General features: G+C 42.3%; 1 protein-coding gene across 3 annotated transcripts in view; it reads right to left on the minus strand.

Annotated features, from left to right (window-relative positions):
- The window catches only part of CPAMD8 (C3 and PZP like alpha-2-macroglobulin domain containing 8), a 216,235-nt gene that overhangs the window by 166,967 nt on the left and 24,433 nt on the right, over nt 1–24,835 (minus strand). Inside the window, exons 4-9 of one of the 3 annotated variants that reach the window (XM_033955244.1) lie at nt 20,133–20,330; nt 17,243–17,295; nt 15,211–15,228; nt 14,845–14,899; nt 9,437–9,550; nt 3,526–3,610 (exon numbers count right to left, since the gene is read on the minus strand). In XM_033955244.1, the coding sequence (XP_033811135.1) occupies nt 3,526–3,610; nt 9,437–9,550; nt 14,845–14,899; nt 15,211–15,228; nt 17,243–17,295; nt 20,133–20,307 (500 nt within the window). In that variant the 5' untranslated portion in view covers nt 20,308–20,330. The remainder of the gene's footprint in view (nt 1–3,525; nt 3,611–9,436; nt 9,551–14,844; nt 14,900–15,210; nt 15,229–17,242; nt 17,296–20,132; nt 20,331–24,835) is intronic. The other 2 variants (XM_033955242.1, XM_033955245.1) reach the window with 2 other exon arrangements.

Below are 24,835 nucleotides of genomic sequence, written 5' to 3' on the forward strand. Positions count from 1 at the left end.
GTAGAAATGCAGTAGGCAAATCTTAACGGAGTTACTGTAAGGGTGACAAAACATTTTTGTGAGGCAAGTAAGTAAAAGTACGAGGAAAAGAAGGCCACTTTGGTTTTCAAAACTAGTAGCCGAGAAGGTAAGGAATAAGAGGTTAGCTTTCATAAACTAGAAAAGATCGTAGAAAGAGGAAGGCAGTTAAAAATATCTGGAAAAGTTGAGAGAGGCTGGTCGTGTAGTCAAGAAAGCAAAGATTCAAATGGAAGAAAAATAATAGCTGACATGGAAAAACGGGGAGACAAGACATTGTTTAGATATATCACGCAAAAGTGTCATTGTGAGACTCAAAAGTGAAGGGAAGAAATATGTAGTAGAGAATGACACGGTGGCAGTTACCCGCAGCTAGCCGCGGATAACCCGCCAAAACGGTAGGGGGGAAAAAGTGCTCACTGCGGACACAGGGACAAGGCCATCCACTGCCCCGTGGAGGGGTGAATGGCCTTGTCCCTGCAGTTAAGGGAGGGAAGGTGCACGGTCACCGATTGCGCACAGCCCCCTCCCTTCTTCCGGCCAAATATATCTCCCTCCCTCCCTCCCCCTTATCTTCACGGTGCTTTAGAAAAGAAACTGAAGCCTGCCTGTGCTGCCTTGCAGTCACGTGTGTGTGAGCAGAAGCTTCTCCTCCGACGCAACTTCCGGTTGTGCCGGTTGCATCAGAGTTAGGAGTGGTACCTGAGGACTTGAGAAGGAAGGATGTGGTCCCTCTCCACAAAAGTGGAAGTAAGGAAGAAATAGGGAATTACAGGCTGGTAAGTCCGACTTCTGTGGTAAGCAAATTAATGGAAACACTTAATTTGGAGAATGATGAAGTTTCTGGTGGCTTACAGGACAGGAGGCAATATGGATTCACTAAAGGTAGGTCTTGTCAGACAAATCTGATCAATTTTTTTGACTGGGTGACCAGAGAATTGGATAGAGGGAGTGCGCTAGATGTGGTGTATTTAGATTTTATCAAAGCCTTTGACAGTGCTCCACACAGATGTCTAACAAATAAACTGAGTGCCCTCAGGATGGGTCCCAAAGTGATGGGCTGGGTCAGGAACTGGTTGAATAGAAGGCAACAAAGGGTAGTGGTCAGTGGAGATCGCTCTGAGGCAAGGGATGCTACCAGTGGTGTGCCTCAAGGTTCTGTTCTTGGACCTGGTTTTTTGAAAACATTTTTATAAATATATTGCAAAAGGGCTGTCGGGTAAGATTGGCCTCTTTGGGGATAATACCAAAATCTGCAATAGAGTAGACACCCCGGATGGTGTAAATAACATGAAAAAAGACGTAGTGAAGCTTATAGAATGGTCTAAAATTTGGCAGCTAAAATTTAATGCTAAGAAATACAAGGTCATGCATTTGGACTGCAAAAACCCAAGGGAATGGTACAGTTTAGGTGGTGAAGAACTTATGTGCACGACAGAAGAGAGGGACTTAGGTGTGACTGTATAGATGATCTTAAAGTGGCCAAACAGGTTGAAAAGGTGACAGTGAAAGCTAGAAGGATGCTAGGGTGCATAGGGAGAGGTATGACCAGTAGGGTATTGATGCCTCTGTATGAGACTCTGGCGAGACCTCATTTAGAATATTGTGTATAATTCGGGAGACAGCATCTTCAAAATTATATAAAAAGGATGAAGTCGATCCAGAGGATGGCTACTAAAATGGTGCGTGGTCTTCATCGTAAGGTGTATGGGGACACACTTAAAGATCTCAATCTGTATACTTTGGAGGAAAGGTGGGAGAGGGGAGATACGATAGAGACATTTAAATACCTACGTGGCATAAATGTGCATAAGTTGAGTCTCTTTCATTTGAAAGTAACCTCTGGAATGAGAGGGCATAGGATGAAATTAAGAGGCGATAGGCTCCAGAGTAATCTAAGGAAATACTTTTTTACAGAAAGGGTGGTAGATGCGTGGAACAATCTCCCAGAAGCGGTGGTGGAGACAGAGATTGTGTCAATTCAAGAAAGTGTGGGATAGGCATGTGGGTTTTCTTAGAGAGAGGAAGAGATAATGGTTATTCGGAGGGGCAGATTAGATGGGCCACTTGGCCTTTATCTGCCATTATGGTTCTATGTATAAAGGTGGCACTTGTGCCACAGTGCCTAATTGCAAGTGGGACATACACATGGACATATCTCACAGATAGCCACTTAGTTTACAGATTATTATAAATTATGTGTATCACTTGGCACACCCTAGGCATTCCAACTTACATCTGTCATTGCCATGGCACAAGAAGGCATTCCTAAATATGGACATGCCAATGGCATAAGAACATAAGAATAGCCTTACTGGGTCAGACCATGGTCCATCAAGCCCAGTAGCCCGTTCTCACGGTGGCCAATCCAGTTCACTAGTACCTGGCTAAAACCCAAGGAGTAGCAACATTCCATCAAACCGATCCAGGACAAGCAGAGATTTCCCCCATGTCTTTCTCAATAACAAACTATGGACTTTTCTTCCAGGAAATTGTTCAAACCTTTCTTAAAACCAGCTACGTTAACTGCTCTTACCACTACTTCTGGCAACGCGTTCCAGAGCTTAACTATTCTTAGAGTGAAAAAATATTCTTCCTATTGGTTTTAAAAGCATTTCCCTGTAACTTCATCGATTGTCCCCAACTTATGCCAATATTCTATAATGGAATCGTGACATCAAGATGTCATTATAGAACTGGTGCCTAAGCTGAGAATTGCCTCATTAGACTGTAAGCCCTCCAGGGACAGAAAAATGACAACTGTACCTGAATCCAACTTACCTCGAGTTATTCGGAAAGGAGTGAGCTAAATCCAACATCTCTAGCTCTAAAGTGATATAAAATAATAGTCATAATATGCTAAAATAGCACATTCTATGGGCTCCTTTTACTACACGTTGTCAAATGTGACTCGGACAAGAGATCATGGACTGAAACTGAAGGGAGACAGGACCAGGACATATGTCAGAAAATACTGTTTCACACAGCGAGTGGTGGACATCTGGAACGCACTCCTGGAAGAGGAAACTACCATTCTAGGATTTAAGGGCAAGTTGAACGCACATCTTCTTGCAAGACACATTAAGGGATACGAGTGACCAAGGTCCTTGTCGGGAAACACCTAGCTGAGCCTCTGCGGGTGTGGACCACCGGACTAGATGGACCCACGGTCTGATCCAGTGCGGGCATTTCTTATGTACAGTTCACTAGCGGTTTTAGCGTGCGTGCTAGACGCTAACGTCTCCATAGAGCTTGCGTTAGTATTTTCCGTGTAGCGCGGGGTTTGCGTGTGCTAATCTTCAGCGCGCGCTAAAAACGCTAGCGCACCTTAGTAAAAGGAACCCTATGTGTCATACTACCACTTGTAGTTAGATTATGAGCCTGCCGGGTCAGATAGGGAAAATATTTACAATACCTGAAGAAAGAGAAATGTGAACCGCGTTGATCCATATGTTGGAAAATGCGGTATATCAAGCACCAATAAACCACAAACTCGCTCTCTGGTACCTGGCATGTACAGTGCCCTTTTCACATGTCCCAAGATCTCGGATATATGGTGGCGGGTCAACTATCAGCTCAAACTTTGGTAAAACTGAAAGAGAGAATTAAATTATTAAAATTTTGCATATTAGAAAATGTTGATGTTTATTATAAGTTTTAACTGCACTTCAGTTTGTCAACTGCACGGTGTACAAAATATATAAAAACAAGAAACAAAAAGAACACCATAAAAAAGCCCTGAATATATATACCCTAGAGCAGTGGTCTCAAACTCAAACCCTTTGCGGGGCCACATTTTGGATTTGTAGGTACTTGGAGGGCCGCAGAAAAAAAATAGTTAATGTCTTATTAAAGAAATGACAATTTTGCATAAGGTAAAACAGTTAAAGGAAAGTTTTATAAACTATAAAGAGTTTAACCTCATGCAAAATTGTCATTTCTTTAATAAGACATTAACTATTTTTTCTGTGGCCCTCCAAGTACTCTATTTTTTCTGCAGCACTCACATTTAAAGTTTAATATCTTTTCTTTCTCAAAACTGGCACATTTCTATTACTAAATTGAAAATAAAATCATTTTCCTACCTTTGTTTGGTAATTTCATCAGTCTCTGGTTGCACTTTATTCTTCTGACTGTGCATCCAATATTTCTTCCCTTCTTTCAGCCTCCTGTATGCTTCCTCTCCTCCAGACCTCATTCCCTCCCCCAACTTTTTCTTTCTTTTTCTATGTCTGTCTTTCTCTGATTCCTTGTCCCATTTTTTGCTTTATTTCTGGCTCCTTGTCCCCCCCCCTTCTTTCTTTTCTCCTTCTGGCTCCCTGTCCCCCCCCCCTTCTTTCCTTTTTCCTTCTGGCTCCCTGTCCCCCCCCCTTCTTTCTTTTTTCCTTCTGGCTCCCTGCCCCCCCACTTCTTTCTTTCTTCCTTCCTTCCTGCCCTCCCCCATGCTACCACCGCCGGGGAATAGGCTACTGCTGCTGCTGGCGCCATTGGGAACAGGCTGAGATCTCCATGGGGCCGACCAACTCTCGCTGCCCGACATCAATTCTAACGTCGGAAAGGACGTTCCGGGCAGCCAGGCAGCGATTGGCTAGCCAGAACGTCCTCTCGACGTCAGAATTGAGGTCGGGCGGTGAGAGAAGCAGGGAGATAAAAGAGCATGGTGCCAGTGGTGAGAAGGGAAGGGAAGCAGTTGGGCACCCCTGCTCTAGACGAACCCCGAGCCGCACTCTATGAAGAACAGTGGAGGGTGACCAGTTGTGCGGACCGCCCCCCCCTTGGTACGCCACTGGAGCAGCAGCGTGTCTGGCCGGCTCATTCAATTCAGAGCCGCGGGTGGCGGCTCCTTGCGAGATCCGCGCCTGCGTCTGAAGCCTCTCTGATGTTGTGATGTCAGAGAGGCTGCCGATGCAGGAGCGAATAGCGCAAGGAGCCGCCAATCCGCGGCTTTGAACGGAACGAACCGGCCAGACCCACTGCTGCTCCAAAAGGAAGGAATTATCCAGTCCAGACCGCGGGCCACAAATAAAACTTGGAGAGCCACATGTGGCCCGCGGGCCGCGTGTTTGAGACCGCTGCCCTAGAGGAAAGGAGAGACAGGGGAGATATGATTCAGACATTCAAATACTTGAAGGGTATTAACGTAGAACATAATCTTTTCCAGAAAAAGGAAAATGGTAAAACCAGAGGCCATAATTTGAGGTTGAGAGATGGTAGATTCAAAGGCAATGTTAGGAAATTCTACTTTACGGAGAGGGTGGTGGATGCCTGGAATGCGCTCCCGAGAGAGGTGGTGGAGATGAAAACGGTGACTGAGTTCAAAGAAGCGTGGGATGAACACAGAGGATCTAGAATCAGAAAATAATATTAAAAATTGAACTATGGCCAGTACTGGGCAGACTTGCACGGTCTGTGTCTGTATATGGCCATTTGGTGGAGGATGGGTTGGGGAGGGAACTGGTTGAGTAGAAGGCAACAAAGGATAGTGGTCAGTGGAGATCACTCTGAGGCAAGGGATGCTACCAGTGGTGTGCCTCAAGGTTCTGTTCTTGGACCTGGTTTTTTGAAAACATTTTTATAAACGATATTACAAAAGGGCTGTCGGGTAAGATTGGCCTCTTTGGGGATAATACCAAAATCTGCAATAGAGTAGACACCCCGGATGGTGTAAATAACATGAAAAAAGACGTAGTGAAGCTTATAGAATGGTCTAAAATTTGGCAGCTAAAATTTAATGCTAAGAAATACAAGGTCATGCATTTGGACTGCAAAAACCCAAGGAAACGGTACAGTTTAGGTGGTGAAGAACTTATGTGCACGACAGAAGAAAGGGACTTAGGTGTGACTTAGGAGTCCCCGGTGGCAGGAGGAAAAACAAAACTTTTTTTTTGGTTGGAAAATCAAGAAATACAGCACACAGCGACTTCCGACTGGAAAAACAAATAAACAAAGCTGCAGTGCGAGAAAGGCACTTAGGATCGCAGAGAAGAAAGACAGGGCTTTCTGGCTCCGTGGAAAACTAAAAACTGAAGACCACGTTGAGGAGACGCGCCCTCTAGCTGAGCGGGAAGGCACGCATATGCGCGGTGCAGTACTAGCAAACTTGAGATCTTCAATCAAGTTTGCTTGAAAAGCTGTCCGCGTCGGGGCTCCTTGGATGATGTCACCCACATGTCGAAAAAATGATACCTGCTTGTCCTGGGATAAAGCTAATTACAGCAGATTGCAGAGGATCGCCAGTAAGTAAAATGATTTTATTTTCAATATAGTTTTGAGAATTTATATCTGCTGTGCATATTGTGTGTAAATGAAAAATGAATGGAAAATATTGCATTACAATTAGTAAAGGGGATGGGATCTGGGGCAGAGCTTGGGTGGGCCTAGGGAGGTCTGTGTTTGGGGTATTCAGTTGATATTTGTTAGACTTAGGGGGTACTTAGCTTGAAGTAGTTGAGAAAACACTGCTGTAGGCCATCAGCTGGCGCCAATGCCTCTCCTTCACTCTGGCCCTATTGCCTGCTGGCACCCCCATCTGGAGGGCCTCTGCACATGTGCAGACGTCAACATGATGATGTCACGCATATGCATGATGTCATCATGGAGATGTCTGCGCACTTCTGGGTGCCTCAAGCCATGGCTACTACCTTTAGTGTGCCCCAGCTCGAGAAAGTTTGAGAGACACTGGTCTATTTGAATGTTCTAACCTCCGCTTATTTTAGGATGACATTTAGAATAAAATTCTGGAAATATTCAATTTCAAAGAACCTCTCTTACTAAAACATGCAATTTGGAAGACACTAGCCTTGGATCACTCCCTTTCTGATGAAGGCAATACCTTATTTGAATTTAGAACTGGTTAATTATTTAGACAAATTCAATATTCTTCATGACTACTAATCAGGATTTAGAAAAGGTTTTAGTATCGAGACTGTCCTTGCTTCTATGATTGATTACTTTCACTGCCAATTCAGCAGACACACCAGTGTGCTGATTCTCCAGCTGGATTTTAGCAGTGCTTTCGACCTAGTAGACCATGATATCTTGTTAGGATGTTTAGATACAATAGAAATCTCAGGTAAGGTCTGGAACTGGTTCCAAGGATTCTTAAAAACGCGATCTTATCAAGTGATTAGTGATGGAAATTATTCTCACCCCTGGGACGACCCTTGTTGTGTGCCCCACGGCTCCCCCTTGTCACCTACACTATTTAACATCTATATTTCACCATTTGGATATCTATTGCAGAGCTTAAATTTGAAATTTCATATTTATGCCGATGATATCTCTATTCTGTTTCCCTTGACAAGTTCACTGTGGAAGTTATAAATCGGATATTATCCATATTACTTCAGATAGAACAATGGACCATCAGTTTCATGATAAAACTTAATGCAGAAAAGACGAAATTTTTTTTAGCATGTCCTAATGACAAAATAACAGAAACTTTGTTATGTCTTAATGGAAATGTCTATCCAATAACCAATTCCATTAAAATTCTGGGTATCACGCTTGACCGTCAATTAACTTGGATCAATCACACAAACCTGGTAGTACAAAAATGTTTCTATATATTATGGAAACTACAGACTATTAAAAACTACTTTGATCCAGTATCTTTCAGACTACTGGTACAATCATTGATCCTACCCATTCTGGATTATTGTAACATCATTTATCTGGGATCTACCCAGAAGACCTTAAGAAGATTGAGAATAATTCAGAACAAGGTGGTTCGATTGTTATTTGGCCTAAAGAAAAATGATCACGCTAGTCCATATTATTGTTTACTGCATTGGCTGGCATTGGAGGCAAGAATATTATTTAAGTTTTCCTATATTTGTTTTAAGCTGATCTCAGGAGAGTCTCCAATTTGTCTTCTCACTTTGAATGTTACAGACCATCAAGGATCACAAGACGTTCCAACTTATTTACTTATCCTAAACCAAATGGAGTTCAGATATAAGACCTTTTTTGAAAGGACCTTAGCATTCCAGGAAGACAAACTACAATGTTGGCTTGGTGAATGCATCCATCAAGCCATGTCTTATTGCTCTTTTCGTAAACTAGTAAAATCTGCTTTGTTTGATAAATTTATCACTTAACTAGATTGTTTTAAGATTGTAATTTTTTAATCTTTTACTCTGTTTTTACCTCATTATATGTATATGTTTCTCTGACTGTTCAGTTTCTTATGATGTAAACCGCCTAGAACTCTTGGGTAATGTCAGTATAAAAGAATAAATGTATTATTATTATTGCTCTAAAGTCAGTAATTAATCACAGGAAGAATAATTCCAATTTATCTATCCACATTTGATGGAACTGGTTACCAACATTAAAAAAAACTATGAAAATATACTTGAAAATAATTATCCATTCGAGAACAGAAGTTTTTTTAAATGAAAGAAATTGATTCATTTGAGGAAGAGAGAAAAAAAAATCTAATTTGCATTTGTGCTAAATTCCATAATTTTGCTCAATATTTCTGTTACATTGCTCAGGGTTCAGATATCTTTATCTGTTTGCTTCATCTGTTATAATTTGCTGTTATGTTTTTTTCTTAATATTTTACAATAAAAATAATTTATTGTATTTATTTGTGACATTTGATATATCCCTTAAGGCTCAAATGAGTTTCTAAGTGTTTTACAGAATTATATTTTTTAAAAATCCCAGAAATGAGAAAGAGAAGTACACCGAGGAAAGTAGGCAATCTTGGAGATACAACCAAAAGACTTGGTAAAGAGAAAGGTTTTAAGGGATTTCTTAAAAAGAGAAGCAATTGGTTCCTAATTTCCAGGGAGAGTGAATTTCAGAGCTTTGGACCGAAATAACAAAAAGCAATTTTCCTAGAAATGGTAAGGTGAAAAGAAGAAGGAAGAGAAGGTTGTGACCAGCCAATCAGAGATTACGCGAAGGGACCTAAGGAATGAGCAATCTGTTAATATAGGAGGGCTAGTCTGGGAGCCTGGGCTAGTCTGGGAGGAATATCTTGAAGCAGATCCAAGCTGAGACAGGAAGCCAATGTTCAAGACGGAAGAAAGGGTAACATGGTAAAAAACATTGGGCGTCGTGCAATAACTTGCCAGTGTTTAATTCTCAAAATGAAAACGCATTAATATAATGAGTGCTGTTAATACAACTATATATTTTAAATCCAAAGACCTGCCACAGTGGGTAAATGAAAGGCCTGTAAAGTGGTCTCTGGCAAGCAGCTGGTACACACAGGAAGTGAATAAAGTTAGAATCTGTGAGCAGATGGAAAATTCTTTCATTCTATATGCAGTAGCCACATATTGTACATTAGAGAGCATTAAAGCCAGGGTGACATCCCTAGATATGTTAAATGGCCCATGCCTGAGCCATCTGCTATAAATGTATCTAATCTCTTTTTGAAGCTCCCCAGCATCAACTGACTCACCATATTTCTGAACCTCAAAGGATTTATTGTAAGTGTGGCCTTGAGTTTCAGCAAGGATAAGCCATTCTCCAAAAACCGGCTGGTCAGATAACGGGAAACTCACATTTAGTATGCCTGAAAAAAGGTAACAGATGTTCAAGTCACATTGGTCATGTAAATAAAAAAAAAAAAAAGAAGTAGTAATATAAATTTATATGTACAGCTTATAAAGACAGCTTTGGTTTCACTGTAAGCATTAGGAATATAGACTCAGGATTTACTAACAATCAGAATACTCTGGAATGTTACAGAGGTCACATCAACTCTTTGGCATTGGGTAGGCCCTTGAAACAAAACTAGAGAATAACTTGTTAGAATTTTTGTGTGGAAGTATAACACAATCATGAGACAAAAATGTATGGAAAAATATGGTATTACCTGCTAATTTCCTTTCTTTGAGTTCAATCAGACTAGTCCAGTATGAATGGGTTATGCCTGTCAGCTAGCAGATGGAGAGAATTGTCAATGAGCTGAACGCTCTGTACTATGAAAGGCCCCTGTACAGCAACAGCTCATCAGTATTCCTGTAATAAAGCAAACGCAGAGCAAACAAAACAGCCCCTATGCTAATATTTAGAGAACACCCATGGTTATGTATCCTCAGGAAAAACTTGGAAAAAAAATTACAATTCCACACCTCAGACTGCACTAGAAAGGCAAATTAGAACAACAAAAAATAATTCCATTTATTGGCTATGGGGAGCAGGGGGGGATGGTTAACCTGGACTAGTCTGGTCAGGCTCAAGGAAAGAAAATTAGTAGATAAGACCAAGTTTTCCCTTCCTTATCATCTTAACCAAACTAGTCCAGTACAAATGAGATATAGCAAATAGAGATTGACATGGGGACAAATTTGTCCCTGTCCCCGCAGGAATTCAGTTTCCCCGTCCCGTCCCTGTGAGCTCTGTCGCTGTCTCTGTCCCATTCCTGTAAGCTCTGCCTTAACTCTACAAGCCTCAAACACTTATGATTTTGAAGTGTTTGAGGCCTGTGCAGATGAGGACGGAGCTTGCAGGAATATGGCAGGGACAGGAAAAGAACTCATGGGGACGGGATGGGAAAATGAGTTCCCACGGGAAAGGGGAAAAAATTTGTCCTCATGTCATTCTCCAATAGCAAAGCAATCCTTTAATTGGGTGGGAAAACCAAACTCCTGCAGATAAGAATCCAGTTATAAATGCCTCTTCTTCCCTAGCATGTAGGTTTATGTGTAACTTTTTTACTGAAGAAAAAAAAAAAAGGAATACAGCTTGAGCCAACCACAGAAATGTCCAATAAGCATAAAAAAGGGCCATAGCACACAGCAACAGAAATAGTTTTCTTTTTTTTAAGACATCCCCCCCCCCAAAGCTAACCCTATAGCACTGCCCCTTCATATCCTCTTGAATGATAATCGGTAATTGTAAAACCTAGTAACCAGGTCTAAACTGGAAAAGACAGAAATGACAAAGTGTACCATATTCAAGGTGAAAGCCTCGTTTCTTATAGCCTCTTACCTCTTGAAGATCAGGCCACTTAACCAAGCTATACCTTTTCCAAATACTGCCCCGTTTCCTATCCCCTTCCCACCCCCCACCCTCACCCCCTAGCTTGTATGTTTAACCTGTAAGATTTAGCAAAGAAGTGTAAGGAAGATCTTTTAGCCCTGCAAATCTCACTTGGAAAAATAGAATTAGAATTAGCAATAGTAACCACCATATCCCTGGTGGAATTGGCTTAAAATGTGTCTAATTAAATTTAATATACTGGGGCTGGAAGCGGCTTAAAATGTGTCTAATTAAATTTAATATACTGGGGCTGGAAGCGCCATCATGGCAGTTTACAGTATTAAAATAAGGTAGAAAAAAAATATAGGGAGAAAAGAAAATAGAACGGGTTTTGTGCACTCCTTGCCCATGCCGGGCTCCAACTGTCTCCTCCACGGCAACTGCATTGCTACAGTATAATCCCCAAAACCTTTACAAAGAATTGCCCAAAAGGTGTTCCTCTAACTAGTCAGCTCTAAAAGTATCCGTAAACAAAAATAATTGTAAGGCCTTTCTTAAAAACGTCAGTTAAGAGGAATTCTAGTCTGAGAAAGGTAAATTTTTTATTTACCGTAATTCGATTTCTTTTTTACCGTAATTCGATTTCTATCCTGTCCTCCCAGTAGCTCAAAATGGGTTATAAGCAAACATTCATAGTGGATTACATTGGACAGTACAAATGACAATGCAGCAACTTAAGCACAAGTTTGGAAGAACAGTGATTTGAGGTCATCTTGGAAGGGGGTACTTAAGGGAACTACATTGGTTGGAAGAGTTGACAATGTAGTATCTTAAGCCCAAGCTAAGAAGAGCAGTGACTTATGGTCTGCTTGGCAGAGGGAGTTCCTGCGGGGAGAACAGGGATCTAAGAGATTAGCAATTAGTAGTGGTTGGTAGGGGAGGGGTCAGAGGGATTGATTGCGGCTGAATTATTAGTTGAAGAGGAGGGTAGGGCTGCCACTCTAGAGATAAAATAGTATGAAGGCTATTATTAGTTTCCAAGTTTATTTAAAACTTACTATCATGCACCAAGGGCAAACCTTCTGGGCGGCTTAAAATCTAAAATCAATAAGTAAAACAAAAATTATAGTGGCACAAATATATCACGTATGACATAAGGGTAGGGTTAAAAGGGTGAACTACAATTTTAAAAGAATAGAGGGGGCCAGTAAACACATGTGGTAAGTTTTGTGTTTAGTACGACTCGTTCGGTGCAATTAAATCTCCATCATGTTTGATATGCATCTAGAAACAGAAATGTTTTTTAGATCAGTCTTAAATTTATCAATTGAAGTCAATAAATCGGAGGAATAATGGTAGTAAATTCCAAAGCTGAAGTAATAATTAGAAAAATTTTTTTTTAAAAAAGATACCTTTTTTATTGGACTAATTTAATGCATTTTTGACTAGCTTTCACAGGCAATACCTTCTTCTTTGGGTCTCCTTGGTTTAGGACCTCCTTCCTGCTTAAACCTCCTCAGCAGTCTTGGATACAAATTGTTCCAAAAATAATAAAGCTCCACCCCCCCAAATAAAGGAGAACAAATTAACCCCTGATGAAGCTCAATTATTAATATATTTTTGCGTATATAACCTGCACACATCTATAAGCCACATCCATATACACCCCGCAGAAAAGTAAAAATCATATGTACCCCATGCCCGAGTATGCTCCGCATTTATCACAATAACTAGTAAAATGGTATATTACTCCTATTGGAAAGCACAGATTTTGTAAAAAATAAAAATAAAAAAATCAAGTATAACCTATCCTTAAGAACTGGAGAGGTACCAGAGGACTGGAGATTGGCGAATGTCACACCTATCTTCAAAAAGGGATCGAGGGGTGACCCCGGGAACTACAGGCCGGTGAGCCTGACTTCAATTATAGGGAAGATGGTGGAAGCTATGATCAAGGACAGCATTTGCGAGCACATTGAGAGAAATGGCCTACTGAGAAAAAGCCAGCACGGATTCTGTAAGGGAAGGTCGTGCTTAACGAACCTTCTGTACTTCTTTGAGGGAATAAGCAGTCGGGTGGACAATGGGGAACCCGTCGACATCATTTACCTCGATTTCCAAAAGGCTTTCGACAAGGTTCCACATGAAAGGCTGCTTAGGAAGCTGTGGAACCACGGGGTGGGAGGGGATGTGCACAGATGGATCGAGCACTGGTTGTCGGGTAGACTGCAGAGGGTCGGAGTAAAGGGCCAATTTTCTGACTGGCGGGGAGTCACGAGCGGTGTGCCACAGGGATCGGTGCTGGGGCCGTTACTCTTCAACATATTTATCAATGACCTGGAAAAGGAGGCAAAGTGCGAGGTTATAAAATTTGCAGATGATACCAAACTGTGTGGCAGAGTTAGCTCCAGGCAGGAGTGTGAGGACCTGCAAAGGGACCTAGACAAGCTGGAAGACTGGGCAAACAAATGGCAAATGCGCTTTAACGTGAAAAAATGTAAGGTCATGCATATAGGGAAAAAGAACCCGTTGTTCAACTACAAAATGGGGGGGGGCATTGTTGGGAGAAAGCAGTCTTGAGAGAGACTTGGGTGTGCTGGTGGATGCATCACTGAAGCCATCTGCACAGTGCGCAGCGGCCTCGAAAAAAGCCAACAGGATGCTGGGCATCATAAAGAGGGGCATAACAACCAGGACGCGGGAAGTCATCATGCCATTGTACCGATCGATGGTGCGTCCTCATCTGGAATACTGCGTTCAATATTGGTCGCCATACCTCAAGAAAGACATGGCGGTACTTGAGAGAGTCCAAAGGAGAGCAACGAAACTGGTAAGAGGGCTGGAACACTGCCCATACGCCGAGAGGTTGGACAGGCTGGGGCTCTTCTCTCTGGAAAAAAGGAGGCTCAGGGGTGATATGATAGAGACCTTCAAGATCATGAGGGGCATAGAGAGGGTGGATAGGGACAGATTCTTCAGGCTGAAGGGGACAACAGGTACGAGGGGGCATTCGGAGAAACTCAAGGGAGATAGGTTCAAAACAAATGCAAGGAAGTTTTTCTTCACCCAAAGGGTCGTGGACACTTGGAATGCGCTACCGGAGGAAGTGATCGGGCAGAGTACGGTACAGGGATTCAAACAGAGACTGGACAGATTCCTGGGGGATAAAGGGATCGTGGGATACTGAGAAAGTATAGAAACCCAACCAGGTCGTGCATGTGTAAGACCGGAGGGCTAGGACTTCGATGGGAAGATAAGACTCATCAGGAAACCAAGGTGGCATGGGGGCCCCTTCTGATGATTTAGACAGGTCATGACCTGTTTGGGCCGCCGCGGGAGCGGACTGCTGGGCTAGATGGACCTGTGGTCTGACCCGGCGGAGGCACTGCTTATGTTCTTATGTTAACCTGCACTTGTATATACCCCGCACCTCTTGAAATAAATAAATAAATAAATAAAATCATGTCTAATCAGTGGCACCTGTGGGTTATATACAAAAAAATATGGTATTATGACAGGGAAGGTGACCTGGACTCTCTAGGCATATCCCACGGAAAAGCATGCCCTGAACTCCTCTTCACCCACCAAATTGCCACTGAATGAATGACCAGTTATCCAACACTGGCCCAGGAGTACCTCACCAGTCAGTCCTTAGGTGTACAGAACACTCATCGCCATCTGCTGGAGACAGAGAATACCGATGAGTTATGGCTGCATGGGACCTTTTACAGAGCAGAACTCATAGCCTAGTAATCCCTGCCTCCATCTGTTGCCTGATAGGTACAATCCATTCATATTTGGTCTGGTTAGGATAATAAGAAATTATCATCACTTTTATATAACACTTTTATATTCTGTGATTACAAATTTTTAAACACATACCACAGCAACATGGCTTCAGGTCGCCCCACTGGATCATCCTAGAGCCCCGAGGATCCTAAAAACCAGTTACAAGCAGACCTACAGTTATGTCATAACACACATGGAGATCCTCAGCCAATCAGCACCCTACAGCTTTGCCCTACCCTATCATAAGGTTAGATGGATCAACCTCAATTTAAACATGCAAAAACGTTCCACATTGGTCATGGAGATCCTTGACTAATCAGCATCTTACTCAGCACACAAACAGAATATTTCTTCTTATAAAATGTCAAATTTGTTTTCTCGTTTTAATTATGAACCCTTTTACTTAAATCCTTATAAACCTTTTTAATTAAAACATAAAAGTTTCAGCTATTTACTTACCACAATGTATACATCAATCTATAAAGAAAGACAAGGGGAAGGGAGGAGAAAACAGGAAAGTGTAAGAGTTGAAATTATACACTGTTTTATGCCCAGCAAATTATTTTCTGCTTTTTGGGGTTCTAGTTCAGTTGAAACTGCCTTATGTTGGGAAGCAGCACAACGAGGATTAATTTTGTATTTTTTCCCCTTATTTCATATCCCCTCTGAATTTACTTTAGTCGGGTCACTTAAGTTAAGGGCTCTCTTCAGAGTCCTAAGTCTGGCCACTAGGTGTTATCATTGCTCAAGGACTAGAAATCCATTCCCATGGAGCAAAACACCTGGCCTATGAAACATACGCAGGTGAGGTTGGACTCATTTAGAGCACTGGTCTTTGACCTGAGGGCCGCCGCATGAGCGGAGTGCTGGGCAGGATGGACCACTGGTCTGACCCAGCAGCGACAATTCTTATGTTCTTATGAATCAAAGTTTTGTCCTCCATGTGAGCCAGTCTGACCCAGGGGCTTATTATTATTATTATTTATATACCACTTATAGCCTAAGTGATTTACATTGAGGTACTCAAGCATTTTCCCCTATCTGTCCCAATGGGCTTACACTCTATCTAATGTACCTGGGGCAATGGGGGATTAAGTGACTTGCCCAGGGTCACAAGGAGCAGCATGGATTTGAACCCACAACCTCAGGGTTCTGAGGCTATAGCTCTAACCACTGCACCACATATTCCCACACCTTTCCAGTAACATCTCTCTAAGGGGGGGGGGGGGGGGAAGACGTCATCAACAAGAGCTACCATCAAGCCATGTTATTTTACTGTTAACCACAGTCTATTTTATTTATTTGCTGCTTTTTTGAAGAAATTCTCCCAAAGGTGATGTACAGCAAGAATAAGTCAGACATAAGAAACAGACAATTACAGCAGTAAAAATATTCAAATAACATAAGAAGTGTGTGTGGCGCAGTGGTTACAGCTACAGCCTCGGATCCCTGAGATTATGGGTTCAAATCCCACACTGCTCCTTGTGACCTTGGGCAAGTCACTTAATCCCCTATTGCTCTAGGTATATTAGACAGTGTGTGAACCTACCAGGACAGATGGGGAAAATGCTTGAGTACCTGAATGTAAACCACTTAAGACTATAAGTGGTATATAAATACAAAAATTATATTTTGTAAAAAAAAAACAAAAAAACAACAACACAGCCATACTGGGTCAGTCCAGTGGTTCATCTAGCCCAGTCTCATGTTTCCAAACTCAAACAGTAGCAACATTCCATGCTACTGATCCAGACAGCATGGGGTACAAGCAAAGGTGGAATACATAGATAGGATAAATTAACAGGAGTTAATCTTAAGGGGGACTAAGTCAGTTAGATGCATGAATATAATATCAGCTAAGGCAGGAGTGGGTAAGCAAGTCTCTCTACAGTATGTGCGATTGGTGTTAAGTCTGCAACCAGCAAATTAAATGTTTGGGAGAAGAGCCAAACTTTCATTTGCTACCTTAAGAACAAATATTAGTAACTACATCTCAATGCATAAACTGGAATCTTCTGCTAAAATAGCAAGCGTTAGTGGTAATAAAGACATCTTAACAATAGCCCATGTTGATAACGTTCCTCTTAAATGTTTTAAACTCATCGCCTGGAGCATTTGATTTGGGCAGGATGTCTTAAGCTGAGACAAATACATAAAACCACTCCTGCTCATCCCCTCACACTGTCTCTCTGGGCTTGATTTGCCGCCATCAAAACGTTCTCAAAGATAGATTCCGAGGGGTGCTTTCCTTAGAAAAACCATTTGAAGGCCAATAGATGAAAGTACCTGGGGAAGCCTAAGCCTGTGGTCTTTGAAAATTACTCCGAATATTGTACAGGAAAATAAAATAGAATAGGCAAGGAAAAAAGATGTAATAACAACATACTGCATGTGTCAGTATAGGCACACCCGGGAGCATTAGAGAGATAACCAAGAACTGCTCAATGATTATGTTTCATTGTAAAGAAAAAGGGAACCGATACACTGTTACCTTCTCATTAACAGGTCGTAGATCAGGAGAGACCATGAAGAGATTGATGAACACTAGGAAAGGATTGGCAAAATAAACAAAAATTAATGCATGCAAATAAGCATTCAAGAATCAAACAAACAAAAAAAATCTGCATTTGCAGAATTTTTACATGTAAGTCCTCAGGACTGAAGATATGGGGATATTTGGGGGGGGAAGGGTAGAAGAGGGGGAGAGAAAATTATTTGATCCTATTTTCATAACCTATGGGGCTCATTTAAAAAAAAACAAAACCAAAAAACCTCGTCTAAAAAGTGGCCTAAATGGGTACTTGGATGATCAAAAAGTGAGGTCGGTCGCTGGGTCTGCGGGTGGGGGGATTTTGGGGGGGCCGATCGGGGGTTCAGGGGGGCCAGGGATCCCTTCTGCCCGTATTTTAGTGGGGGTGGGGGGTCTTCAGGCAGGAGAGGTTGGGCTCCTTCCAGCCCAGATCGTGTCGGGGAGGGGTGGGAGGCTGCATCAGGGCAGGAGGGCCTGGGATCCCTCCTGCCCGATCGGGGGGTGGGGGTAGGTGTGGATCACGGCAGGAGAGATTGGCTATCTCTCCTGCCGCGATAGCGATCGGAAGTACTGCACTTCCCAGGTTCGTTATCGTGGCAGGGAAATGAGCCATCTCTCCTGCCGCGATCGCTGCTGGGGTGGGGGGGGGGTGGATTCTGTAACAGGTGTTCTTTTTGACAGACACCGGTTACAGAATCCAGCTTTTAGGTGAAGGAATGGCCCCCTCCTTCGCGTAAAAGGTCTGGTTCTGGGCGTTTGGGACTTAGGCTTTTTTTTGTTTGATAATGTGTTGCAAGTGTAGATGCAGTGGTGGTATGGCCGTTTAAAACTGCTGAGCGTAGAGGTAGGCCATTCTAAAAAAAAAAAAACCCAAAAAAAACCCCCAAACAACCTCATTGTGGATTTTTTTTTTGAGAATGGACATTTTCCCTGCTTCTACTTTCAATGTTTAGGGCCTTAGACCAAAAGGGGACTTAGACTTTTTTTTTATTATGCCCCTCCACATGTATTTGAACTTCTTGTTTATCAAGAGTATGCTGTCAGACTAGAGTAGGAGCAGCCATCAAGGTTTTGTAAAATTATACAGTATGCTTAGCCTTGTACTTAAGACGCAATTTTAAGAATTTTACACATGGGGTAACTGGTGTTTACTCACATGTTTAAAAAAAAAAAAAAAAAAAAAAAGGAATGTTTGAAAATTACATCTCCTTCTACAAAGTGGGTAAAAGAAGGCAGTCTGTTTGAGGTAAATGCATTTTTCCTTATGGGTGGTAGGGGAGAAGAAAAATACACACAGGGATTTTATTTTGGAAATTCCTACACATACTTTGCACCTGCTTCAAAGCTAAATTTTCAAAGGGAAAGCCAACAGAGTTTGCATTTGAAAATTAGCTTGAAGACCCCATGAATATAGGCCTGGATGCACTAAAGATACCGACTGGATCACTGCTGGCTGATTCTTGACGAGCGATCGATGCACTATCAAGTTTGCATGCAAATGATTTCCACAGAGGTACAAATCATTTGCATGCAAACCCGACAAATCAATCGCTCAGTGAGCCCTAACAGCATGTGTTACACATGCGCAATTTACCCCAGTAAAAAAAAAAAAAAAGAAAAAAAGCCCCCCCACACTGATGGCCCTCCCCAACAATCCTCCACAAAACGGCACCGCGATCCCTACATGGCAGCGAAAATGTCAGGCGGGATGCCTACTCCCTTCTGATTGGCCAAATACCCTGCACAATGCCCCCACCTGGTCCTGGACTCCCCACAAAATCGACAACCCCCCAACCAACCCTCTTCCTCTCAAAAAAAAAAAAAAAAAAAAAAAAAAAGGCAGGAGGGATACCCACTCCCTTCTGCCACCAGATGCTCCCTTGAACCCCCTTCCACTCCCCGAAACCCCTACCCCGTACCTTTGTTAAACATTGGGAGCTGGAGGGAAGCACAGTCTCTTCAGCTCCGAGTCCTGCACTTTGAAAATGACAGGTCTTCCCCTCTCTGGTGCACCGTATGATGCACGGGGAGGAGCCTAATGCCCCTCCCCTTGAGCGAGGCCTTAGACGTCTGAGCCAATCGGGCCTTAGGCTCCTTCCCGTGCATCATATGGTGCACCGGAGAGGGGAAGACCCATCATTTTCAACGGGTGGAACTAGGCGCTGAATGGATCATGCTTCCCCCAGCTCCCAACATTTAACAAAGGTACCGGGGGGGGGGGGGCGGTCGGGGAGTAGAGGGAGTTCAAGGGAGCAGCCAGTGGCAAGAGGGATTGGGCATCCCTCCTGCCTTTTTTTTCTGGGAGGAAGGGGGGATAGTTCGGGGGGTGGCGCCTCCATTGGCAGGAGGGAATGGGTATCCCTTATGCCAATTTTCTCTCGGGTAGGGGGGAGGATTTCCTGTGCCGCATTCGTCGGGGAGGGCCATCATTGGTGGTGGGGAACTTTTTTCTTTTAATGGGACAGATATTTTGCTTGTGTAACACATGCTAAATATCAGTGCCATTGAAATAAAAAGAAAAAGAAAAAAATGAGGGAGACTTGTCGTTTTTTCCGGTCACCACAACCCTTTTTTTTTTTTTTTTTTTTTTGGGGGGGGGGGGGGGGGTCGGGGATAAGTGGCCAAGCAATATTAGTGTATCAATCGCTTGGCCACTTTGCATAGGGTTTTAGCTATTTTGTATGGCCGTTTCGGAAAATGGGCAATCAAAGGGAAAAAAAACACACGGTGGGGTCATTTGTGCATTGGGTCGGTAAAAGCAATCATTGCTAAAGCTGTGAAAGCAGATTTAGCGACAATCGCCGACTTTAGTGCATCTAGCCAATGGTTTCTAAACTTACAATGATTTTACCTTTCTGTTTGGGCTTATACACTGGCTTGTCAGTCTGAATGAATATGGAGAGCCCTTTGCTGTCAACTGTCACGGTGGTGTAGTTTTGAAAGATATAGCCTTCATCAGTTAGGTGTTGATTACCCCAAACTTTCAAGAGACCTTGGCCACGAAGACCTGCAGGCACCTGAAGCATATCATTATGAGGAATTAAAGAGTCTTAAAAGAAAGAAAAAAAAAAAAAAAAAAAAAAGATAGAATATGAATATTTCCAAAACTTAAGAACAACACAGCTCATTACAGCCAGAATTGGGACATGGTCAGATGTTAATTTTCATGGTCTGGATGCAAGTGGTGTTGCTCCAAGCCACAAAATGTGCTTTTGAAAAACGATACATGCCCTATTCATTTTTAATGCGACTACGGGAGGCCTGTGAAGCTTCCAGCATCTGGCACCTCTGCACAAGCTTCCAGTAGCTGCAACTTCAGGTCAGTTCACTTTAAAAGGTATCATAAGCCACAAAGATGCCTAACAATAGGTACCAAATAGGCACCTAACTTAGGGGTCCTTTTACTTAGGCGTGCTAGCCGTTTTAGCGCATCCATTATTTTCTATGGACACGTTAGCATTTAGCGCAGGCTAAAACGGCTAGCGCGCCTTAGTAAAAGGATCCCTTAATTATTAAGCTCATAATTGAAAAAAATAAAAAAATTGGGTGATAAGCACCTATCTTTCTAAGCACGATTTTACATAAGATAGGCGTCTAACTCCAAAGTAGGCATGTTTAGGGGGGTGGAGAAGGACTTAGGCATAATTCTCTAAAGTACTTAGGTGCCTATAATGTAGGCTTTTAAAACCCTGGCCTTCATTTTAGGTGCCTAATAGGCGCAGTGGCATAGTAACGGGGGTGCGGTCCACCCCCAGACGTTATCTTCCTAAGGGCTCAGCAGCCCTCTTCCTCTCCCCTCTCCGCGCACCCCTTGCCTTTCCACGTACCTTTTTTTTTTACTTCCCCAGCGCGAGGTTGCTGCCCGCCTCGGCATCAGCGCTCTCTCAGACGTCGCCTAGGAAGTGGCATCAAAGAGCGCGTGGAAACCGACACAGGGCATGTTGCTAATGTGGAGAAGTTAAAAAGGTACGGGGAAAGGATGGGGCCACGCACATGACGAGGTGGGGGGGGAAGAGAGCAGGGGAGGAGCACCACCTCCCCAAGCGCCACTCACCCATACTATGCGCCTAAATTTTAGTTAGGCATGATTCGGTAATGGGCAGCTAAGTGTGATTGACGTGAAATAGTTACTGTACCTAACTAAGCGTCTTTCTTTTTAGGTCCAATTTCTTCTTTCCTCACAAGCCAATAACACTACCAGACCTCTAAGCATTTTTCGTTCACAGTAACATACAGATTACTTGTGATTTCAAATCCTCCCCTATCTGCAGAGGCAATGAAGGCTGGAACTGCTTGCACAAAGTCAGGAGACTCGGTAATAAGAGATTTTTAGGGAAAACCTAAGCATGTCAAGCTAGTGCAATGAATTCCTATTGGAATGCTCTTATCCCCCAAACCCAAACCCAATCTTATTATTTATTTAAAAAAAAAATTTTAAACTTATTTATTTGAAAAATTTTTGACTTAACTGCATTTTTCTATTTTTTTTTTAAGAAATATTCGATACGTATGATCTCTATTTATTGTATGTTCAGTTCATTCCTCACTTTGAACCGCCTTTGAGATAAATTTTGATTTTGATTCAATTGCAATCCGTATTTTTCTGAGAAACACTTGATAATTATTGTAATTCGCTATATGTCCAGCTTTTTCTTTTTAATTGTAAACTGCCTTGAACTGAAGGTTTGGCGGTATATAAGAATAAAATTATTATCATCTTACTGTTAGCATTTGTCAAAAATACAAGTATGTATTTTTCTTTACTTCTGCTTGAGAATACTTCCAAGAAAACCCTATTAATTGTTCTGTGAAGCATCTGCACATACCAGTACATCTATCACTTCCTGTTCCTGGAGTGCACTGGCAGGTCAGGAGTCGAAGCAGTTTCCGGCAGCCTCCATGACGGAGAAGTAATCTCAAAAGGGACATACAACCCTTACCCTGGTATTTTCCAATATATTTTTCCACAATATGATCCCATTAACAAAGGGATTATTTGCATTACACTTCTCCCTCCGTATTCGCTGTGATAGGGGGATTAACAGAACTGCAAATACTGAGAAACCGCGAATAACTTTTTTATATGTTATTTGCTGTTTTCTATTAAAACCATCGTGAATGTGGTGAAACCGCGAATAACATGGTGAGAGACCTGGCCTGTTTCTGAAGGAGAGGCAAAACACGGTGAACAAAGTGGTGGGAATCAGCGATTTTCTCTGTAAATGCTTGGAATCAGCGATTTCTCTATACAAGCTGATGTAATTTGGGGAGGGAGAAGCCAGAAAGCTAAAAACTGTGAATAATTGAAATCGCGAATGCTGAAACCGTGAATACAGAGGGAGAAGTGTATAGGCAAACTTTATGTTTATTCAGTGCTTGATATACTGCTGTTTTCTGTGCAACCGGTCACAGTGGTTAACACAACATAAGCCAGTGGTCTCAAACTCGTGGCCTGCCAGATATTATTTTAAGGCCCTTGGTATTATAAAGAATGATTCTTTATGGAAAACTTGTGCCTTAAGTGTCCAGCGGTCACGTTCTGAAACGTTGTCCGCCTCACTGCTGTAACCTCACACAAGCGCTTTCCTGCGTCTGTAAGCAATTGTCCTCTCCATTATATAAGAAATAAATTACATTACATTACATTCCACCTCACAATCATGTACAAACGCAGGAAAGCGCTTGCGCGAGGTTACAGCAGCGAGGCGGGCAACGTTCCAGAATGTAAGGTAACCACTGGAGGCAGAGCAGCTTGTGAGCGTGTCCGGTGGTGGAGGAGGTGAGAGCTGAAGGCGGTTGCGGATACGACTACCAGACAGTTAAGGCACAAGTTTTCCATAAAGAATCATTCTTCATAATACCGAGGGCCTCAAAATAGTTGGTCCAAAATCTCTTGCAGATGATACTTTGACACTTTCTGCATGTTGCACTGCTTTCAGCTGTGTATAGCTGAAATTATCAGAAGCAATTAAGGAAATATTTATAAACTTATAAATATTTATTTCCTTAATTGCTTCTGATAATTTCAAATAATCCACATTTTGGATTTGTAGGTACTTACCTCATGCAAAGTTGTCATTTCTTTAATTAGACATTAACTATTTTTTTCTGCGGCCCTCCAAGTACCTACAGATCCAAAATGTGGCCCTGCAAAGGGTTTAAGTTTGAGATCACTGACATAAGCTATCAGGAACACTGTCACTATATTACTGACAATGAAGTACTGGAGATAGAGGAGGAAACTAGATCTGCTTTAGAAGTGCCATCAATAAAAAAGGGGAGGGAGGGGTTACAGACTTACTGAAAACAGCTCAAAACCGCCTACAAAGTCCCAGCACCTGCTCACAACAACCGCCAAAAAAGCCGCCCTGGAGGACTCAGAAAAAGAAGTCCTCCAAGGTCCCGGCTTTTGAAACTTTTCTCCAGCCACGCCCCTTAGCAACCACCAATCGCGCTCCTATCTAAACGCGATCCAACTTCACCTCTGCTCTGCCTTCTTAATTCAATTCCCCTAACTTGCCTACCCATGGGCACTTAGGGCTCCCAGCCCCGTGTTAGCTTTCGCCCGTCGAGACAGGCTCTCTGGCTACATTATGAGGCACTGAAAGTGGGATAGGGTTTCCAGGGTAAATATACAGAGACATTGGAGAAAGCTTAGGGGATAAGGAATGGAAGGGGATTTTCAGGGTAATAGAGGAAATGAATGGTGTCAACATCCTTATCCATTCTTTAATTATCTCTAGGATTGATTACTACAACATGTTGTACCCCGGTATAACACAGAAAGAAATAAGATTGCATATTATACAAAACACAGCAATAAAAATCGTTACTAATTCAAAAAAAAAAAATATGACCACGTAACACCCCTTCTGCAAAAGGCACATTGGTTACCAGTCCCACACAGAATTACTTACAAAACTGAGCTATTAACCTTTAAAATCCGACAATCTAATACACTAATATTTCTGGACCACCTTTTGATACCATACTTAGGAGACTTAGATCAATAGAACAGCATCTTTTGACTATCCCCTCCTTAAAAGTAATAGGTACTAGGAGATCTACTATTTTTTCGGTTATAGCTCCTCAGCTCTGGAATAATCTTCCAAATTATTTGCGTACTGAACCCTCATTAGAAAAGTTCAAAGGTCTTTTGAAAAGTTTTCTGTATAAAGACATAGATAAGATAACTTGCTTGCACTTATATCCAGTCTCAATCAGTCCTTATTCACAGGACTCAAATCCTCCTCTCTTCTTTCGCCTTTTTCTCTTCATTTGTCGCCCCCTCCTGATGTGTTATCCATAAATGTATCTCCTCTTTCTTTAATGATTGTAGTTCATCCCCCTTTACTTTTGTATCGGTAATAAATTTGTATGTATATATTTTATTTTGTAATAAATTATCTTATCGTTTGTCCCCTTTTTAATTTGTAATACGCAATGAAATATTTGATATTGCGTGCACATAAAATTTTATGTCAGAGAAAGGGCGGGACCGCCGGAAGAGGAAGCAGCGCAGGCGCAGGGCTCACAGAAGGGCCGGGACCGCCA

The sequence above is a fragment of the Geotrypetes seraphini genome, chromosome 8, assembly GCF_902459505.1.
Source record: "Geotrypetes seraphini chromosome 8, aGeoSer1.1, whole genome shotgun sequence".
NCBI classification, from domain to species: Eukaryota; Metazoa; Chordata; class Amphibia; order Gymnophiona; family Dermophiidae; genus Geotrypetes; species Geotrypetes seraphini.